We start from the raw sequence: 7,148 nt of genomic DNA, 5'->3' as shown, positions 1-7,148 counted from the left end.
AGAAAAACAAATTCTGAATGTTTCAAGCTGTGATTAAAGTTTAAAAGTGCAGCAATGGGAATGACATAAGGGCCTGGACTCTGAAATCTTTTAAGGTTGCGTCCCAGATAGTCATTACTGACTGGGACCATGGCAAGATGGCGTCCCTTGGAGCGATTTCTTTGATATTGAAACTATTGCACCAACTTCACTAGTAAGGGTTGCCAACTCTGGTTGGACGTATTCCTGGAGGTTTCATCACATGACCACCTGTCTCCAACCGTCCTCACCCAGTCAAGCAACCTTTTCTCCCTATCTACCAATATTTTTATAATAAACAAAAGCGTTCAAAGAAAATGATTTAAAAAAAAACACTTTCTTTAATGCCCCCATGATTTTTCTCCTGTTTTGTTTTGCCTGCAGCGGTGCCTTGGAGATTAATCTTCAATTCTTGGAGGCTCCAGGACAATCCTGGAGGGTTGGCAACTCTTAATCAGCAGTGACTCAACTTGGGAGAAGGAGCCAATGGTTTAAGGTGAGGTACAATGTCTTACAGTCAATACAAGAGAGTCACGATGGGGGTTGCAGTTTTGAAAACCTAACAACTCTGTTTAATTATTTGTACAAAACAACTTCTCAAAGTACTGCAATCATCAACGGAAAATACAACCATACAGAAAGGAAGAGTTTTAAACATCACGTGCATGGACCTACTGGTTTGGATCTATTGCAAGGCAAAGTGCTGGGCTGGAGAAGCCACCTTAGATACGGACTCCAAGCACAGAGCCACCTAGAGCACAGGCTGAAAAGTCAGCCGTGCGCACGTATATGGGTGTAGGCAGCAGGAGCAGCAGCCGTGGAAGGGGGCCGTAGGTCAGGGAGTCATACGTCAGCTGTGCTGTTATTATAAATAGTTTGTTTGATAATAAAAGTTTGTGATCGTTCAAAGAGGCAGGGAGGATTGAAGCATGCACTCTTTAGCAAGGTGCGTGAGTCTGCGATGGTTTTGGGAGTAGGATCTTGCCAATTGTTGCCACCCGTTCTCTCAGGAATCCTCACAGGGACCATCGGCTGTTCGCCCGGGGTTCCCAGTTGAACGTGGGCCTGTTACATCACATGGTTAGAATCTGGAGGACGCTCAGTTTGACGGCCTGGTAACTCGGAGCACGGTGACCTCCCAGGCGGTCACTTGCAGCTCTGGTGCAGGGTGTGGGAGACCCGTTTGGCTGTGGTCGCTCGCCATGGCGTGACGAAGCTGTTCATGTTGACCAGGAGTTTGCCCGTTTGCCTGTCTTCGTGGCCGGCGATCAGGTAGTCGGTACCTGTCCGAGAGGAAAGACAAGAACTTAATTGACAAACCGATCATTAGAGCATGCAGAAGGATTGCAGGTCATAAGGGTCATGGAATGTTCCGGCACAGAAAGAGGCTGCTCAGCCCGTCGAGTCTGCACTGGTGGTTTTTCTCCAAACCGGCCATTCCGACCTGGGAGCGTGGCCAGTTTTATGGGCGGGCGAATGGACATTTGAACCAGTGTAAAAGATCGCGGATACTCCAACGTGAAGTGGTTATGGGCACAACTCACGCTTAAAATTCCGCCATTTCATTCGATTCCGCCCAGATTTTGCTGGTATCTGTTCGGAAACTCCACGCCAATATTCCAACTGAGGCCTAAACTAAGGTCAACATTACCTCCTTAATTTTATGTTCAACACCTCGAGATACAAACCAAGGCATCTCTTTGTACTTTTTACGGCCTTACCTACTTGAGCTGCCATCTTTAATGACCTGTATATCTGCCAAGACCTTTCTCTTCCTCCACCCCATTTTTCACACAAAGGGTGGTGAACTGGAGGAGGCCATTGGGCCCCTCCAGCCTGTTCCATCATTCAATTAGATCATGGCTGATCTACGCCTCAGCTCCGTATCCCTCGATACCAGTACCCAACAAAAATCGATCAATCTCAGTCATGAAAAGTTCAATTGACCCCCAGCCTCAACAGCCTTTTGGTAGGGAGAGTTTTCCAGATTTCCACTCCCCTTTGAGTGAAGAAGTGCTTCCTGATTTCACCCCTGAATGGCCAAGCTCTAATTTTAAGGTTATGCCCCCTTGTTCTGGACTCCCCCCACCAGAGGAAATAGTTTCTCTGTATCTACCCTATCGAATCCCTTTATCATTTTGAAGACTCGAGGGAATACAAAGCAAGTTTATGGAACCTGTCCTCATAATTTAACCCTTTAAGCCCTGGTATCATTCTGGTGAATCTGCGCTGCACCCCCTCCAAGGGACGCCAATACTGACTGGGCTCGGACATGAACAATGGCTGCTGGGATGAGGTGCCAGAGGGTGGATGGCACTTCAGGAGATGTAGCCACAGGAGAGGAGGGAAGGAATAAACCGTGGGAAGGAGAAGAAGGAGAGGAGCTGGTGACCCAAAGATGGTGTTACAAATGGGTCTCCATACTGCAGAGTTATTCTGCTCTTCCATTACTTACTACATCCGCAACTTGCATTTATATGGCACCTTTAACGTAGTAAAACATCCCAAGGCGCTTCACAGGAACGTAATTTGACCGAGCCACAGAAGGAGATTTTAGGGCAGGTGACCAAAAGCTTGGTCAAAGAGGTAGGTTTTAAGGCGACTTAAAGCAGGAGAGGCGGAGAGATTTAGGGAGGGAATTCCAGAGCTTAGGGCCTTGGCAGTGAAGGCACGGCCGCCAATGGTGGAGCGATTAAAATCAGGGATGCGCAAAAGGCCAGAATTGGAGGAGCGCAGAGATCTCGGAGGGTTGTAGGGCTGGAGGAGGTTACAGAGACAGGGAGGGGTGAGGCCAGAGAGTGCCGTGTCCAGATCAGATAAATCAATGACCATCGTTCCTCGTAACTCTGAGTCTGGTGATGGACTCAGTCCTTCCCCAGTGTTCCCAGTAAGCTGCAGGCCCCTTTGCTACTTACCAGGGTTGAGGATTGGACACGTACATCCTCGGTTGGTCCAGGACTCGGGGTAAATACTCTGTTTCCCACGGCTCATTTTCACTTTCCCCATTTTTATCACCTTCTTTACTTTGACAATGACCTCAGCGTGAGTTCCTTTGTCGTGAGCGGAAAGGATTCTCGCCTTGATGACTAGCGGGCAAGGAACAAAGAACGGATATTTACACAGAGAACACATCCCAGCTCAACAAGGCAAACAGTCCCGGAGTCACATGTAGGCCCAGACCGGGTAAGGACAGCAGGTTTCCTTCCCTAAAGGGACATTAGTGAACCAGTTGGGATTTTCATGACAATCCGACAGCTTCACGGTCACTTTTATTGACACCAGCTTTTTATTAAACTGAATTCAAATTCTCAAACTGCCATCAAGAATATTCAGCTGGAGTCTGTGGAACTATGTCCCAACTTTCACCTTCTTGCATTCACTGTTATTGATATCACACAACATTGGAAGGGTCTGCTGAAAGGACTCCCATTTATATAGCGTCTTTCATGACCTCAGGATGTCCCAAAGCACTTGACAGCCAGTCAAGTTCCTTCTGAAGTGTAGTCACTGTTGTAATGTAGGAAATGCGGCAGCCAATTTGCGCACAGCAAGATCCCACAAACAGCAATGAGATAAATGACCAGATCATCTGTTTTTCGGTGTTGTTTGAGGGATAAAGTATTGGCCAGGACACCGGGCAGAACTCCCCTGCTCTTCTGCGAAATAGTGCCATGGGATCTTTTACATCCACCTAAGAGGGCAATCGAGATATACTCCAGAAACTAAAGATACATGCATACAAATCTTTGAAGGTGGCAGAACAAGTTGAGAATGCTGTTTAAAAAAAAGATATGGGGGTCCTTGGTTTTATAAACAGAGGCATAGAGTACAAAAGCAAGGAAGTTATGCTAAACCTTTATAAAACACTGGTTAGGCCTCAGCTGGAGTATTGTGTTCAATTCTGGGCACCGCACTTTAGGAAGGATGTCAAGGCCTTGGAGAGGGTGCAGAGGAGATTTACTAGAATGGAAGCAGGGATGAAGGACTTCAGTTAATGTGGAGAGACTGGAGAAGCTGGGATTGTTCTCCTTAGAGCAGAGAAGGTTAAGGGGAGATTTAATTGAGGTGTTCAAAATCATGAGGGGTTTTGATAGAGTAAATAAGGAGAAACTGTTTCCAGTGGCAGGAGGGTCGGTAACCAGAGGACACAGATTTAAAATAATTGGCAAAAGAAGCAGGGGGAAGATGAGGAGAAATTTTTTTTACGCAGCGAGTTGTTCTGATCTGGAATGCGCTGCCTGAACGGGCGGTGGAAGCAGATTCAATAATAACTTTCAAATACTTGAAGGGGGAAAAATTTGCAGGGCTACGGGGAAAGAGCAGGGGGAGTGGGTCTAATTGGATAGCTCTTTCAAAGAGCCAGCACAGGCACAATGGGTCGAATGGCCTCCTCCTGTGCTGTAAGATTCTATGGCATCGACCGGGAGCTCAGGTTAATGACAGCCTGCGATGCTGTTATTAAGGGCTGTGGTATTCGAAAGAAAAAAAAACATCTGGACCATCACGGCATCTGGACGGCGACAGGATTCAGAAGCACTTACCATAAGTGTACTTCATCTGACAAAAATGTGCAGCATCTCTCAGCAGCTTCTCCTTGCAGACGCACTTCTCTAGTGTGACAGAGGCGGAGCAGGGTCGACAACGTTATATACGAAAAAACACACGCACAGAAAGAAGAAAGAATGTTTCAGACAATATCACACCGCACAGAGACAGAGACAGAGCCAGAGCCAGAGACAGACGACAGCAAATGCCAACATGAGTAAAGTACATCCAGATGTCCAAATGCAATCAGGTGCAATTTGAAGCTCCTGCCTGCGTCCTCCGCTCTGTGATTGATGTCTCACCAGTGCAGGGTCTGGATGTAAGAGGTTGAGAGGAGGCCCTGATCTGACAGCCCACTCCTCTCACAGGCCTCATTAACATCTGTTTGCACCAATTATTCCTGGTGGGTTTTTTTTTTAAAAAAGAGATGCTGGGACTGCGGTGAGTGAACCTCAACTCAATGAGGCATCATTTTTTAAAATTTTTTATATTGATGGCAAGGTTTCAAATCACCCGGGGTCGTTTTAAAAAAACTCATTCCCGGGATGTGGGCGTCACTGGCAAGGCCGGCATTTATTGTCCATCCCTCGTTGCCCCGGCTGAGGGGCTCGCTGGGCCCACTTCACAGGGCAGCTCAGCGCCAACCACATTGGGTGTGGGGACTGGAGTCACATATAGGCCCAGACCGGGTAAGGACGGCAAGGGACATTAGCGTTGGAGATTAATTGATGGAGGTTGATTGCTACGATTGGTCAACAACTCCATTATCGTCGTTTCCTGCGACTAACGGGATTGGAGAAGGCGAACTAGATGGAGCTTTCTTCGTCCAGCAATTCATACGTTCCCAGTGAACCAGTTGGGTTTTTACAATAATCCAACAGTTTCACGGTCACTTTTACTGTTACCGGTTTTTTATTGCCAGATTTTCTTTTAAAACAGAATTCAAATTCTCACAAACTGCCCTGGTGGGATTTGAACTCACGTTCTCTGGATTATTAGTCCAGTGACAGAACCGCTGCACTGGGAGCCAGCCATTGGCTCAGTGGTGACATTCCTGCCTCTGTGTCAGAAGGTGCAGGGTTCAAACCCTCGCTCCGGACGGTCCCGGGGAGCGGGGGCCGGAGCTGCGGACGGTCCCGGGGAGCGGGGGCCGGAGCTGCGGACGGTCCCGGCGAGCGGGGGCCGGAGCTGCGGACGGTCCCGGCGAGCGGGGGCCGGAGCTGCGGACGGTCCCGGCGAGCGGGGGCCGGAGCTGCGGACGGTCCCGGCGAGCGGGGGCCGGAGCTGCGGACGGTCCCGGCGAGCGGGGGCCGGAGCTGCGGACGGTCCCGGCGAGCGGGGGCCGGAGCTGCGGACGGTCCCGGCGAGCGGGGGCCGGAGCTGCGGACGGTCCCGGCGAGCGGGGGCCGGAGCTGCGGACGGTCCCGGCGAGCGGGGGCCGGAGCTGCGGACGGTCCCGGCGAGCGGGGGCCGGAGCTGCGGACGGTCCCGGCGAGCGGGGGCCGGAGCTGCGGACGGTCCCGGCGAGCGGGGGCCGGAGCTGCGGACGGTCCCGGCGAGCGGGGGCCGGAGCTGCGGACGGTCCCGGCGAGCGGGGGCCGGAGCGGCGGACGGTCCCGGCGAGCGGGGGCCGGAGCGGCGGACGGTCCCGGCGAGCGGGGGCCGGAGCGGCGGACGGTCCCGGCGAGCGGGGGCCGGAGCGGCGGGCGGTCCCGGCGAGCGGGGGCCGGAGCGGCGGGCGGTCCCGGCGAGCGGGGGCCGGAGCGGCGGGCGGTCCCGGCGAGCGGGGGCCGGAGCGGCGGACGGTCCCGGCGAGCGGGGGCCGGAGCGGCGGACGGTCCCGGCGAGCGGGGGCCGGAGCGGCGGACGGTCCCGGCGAGCGGGGGCCGGAGCTCCAGCTTAGAATTCTGGGCTGACATTCAGTGGGATTCTCATGTCCGATGGATGTGGGCGGCCCCTCCCTCATCGTATGGGTTCTGGGAGCCCATAAAATCCTCCCCCGGATAGTTATCATCCCTCAGTTCTGGTATCATCTTTATTAATCTTTTTTGAACCTTCTCCAGTGCCTCTATATCCTTATTATAGTACGGAGATCAGAAATGTTCACTGTCCTCCAAGTGTGGTCTGACCAAGGTGATGTCCTCGTTGACATCGCACCTCTTTCCCTTCCTGCCTGTGACCTACCTGAGTGTCGGAGGGCCGAAAATCCCTGCTCCTCCTCCCAGCTCCACTCCTCCCCGCTCTCATTGCTCAGGAAGCTGATCAGATCCGGAATTCGACCACCAATGGGAATATGGTGAATTTGCTCATTTTCAAAACTGTAAAACACGAAGATGGAAACAAAATATTTCGGACAAATAACAACCGGAACAAAAAGTCAGTGAACGGTTCGGTTATTGTAAAGAGATTCTTAGTGATTGGGAAGTTTGCACTCATCAAAGTGAGAGTTAGTGCTGGGGAACGGGACACACTCCCGACATTGGTATCCAGCGTTAGCGTCAAACACTCCCAGGGCAGGTACAGCACGGGTTAGATACAGAGTAAAGCTCCCTCTACACTGTCCCATCAAACACTCCCAGGGCAGG

General features: G+C 51.7%; 1 protein-coding gene across 4 annotated transcripts in view; it reads right to left on the bottom strand.

Moving 5' to 3' along the window:
* Positions 1–561: 561 nt before the first annotated feature.
* si:dkey-202e22.2 (netrin-4) overlaps positions 562–7,148 on the bottom strand; it is a 31,600-nt gene continuing 25,013 nt past the window's right edge. For 3 of the 4 annotated variants that reach the window (XM_067998358.1, XM_067998359.1, XM_067998357.1), the window contains 4 exons: positions 6,748–6,881; positions 4,560–4,628; positions 2,934–3,104; positions 562–1,301 (listed from right to left, as the gene is read on the bottom strand). In XM_067998358.1, coding sequence (XP_067854459.1) covers positions 1,165–1,301; positions 2,934–3,104; positions 4,560–4,628; positions 6,748–6,881 — 511 coding nt within the window. In that variant the 3' untranslated portion in view covers positions 562–1,164. The remainder of the gene's footprint in view (positions 1,302–2,933; positions 3,105–4,559; positions 4,629–6,747; positions 6,882–7,148) is intronic. The other variant, XM_067998360.1, reaches the window with a different exon arrangement.

The sequence above is a fragment of the Heptranchias perlo genome, chromosome 17 (genome assembly GCF_035084215.1).
Source record: "Heptranchias perlo isolate sHepPer1 chromosome 17, sHepPer1.hap1, whole genome shotgun sequence".
Lineage (NCBI taxonomy): Eukaryota > Metazoa > Chordata > Chondrichthyes > Hexanchiformes > Hexanchidae > Heptranchias > Heptranchias perlo.
The sequence above is the reverse complement of the archived record's forward strand: the minus strand, read 5'-3'. Positions and strand labels throughout refer to the sequence as shown.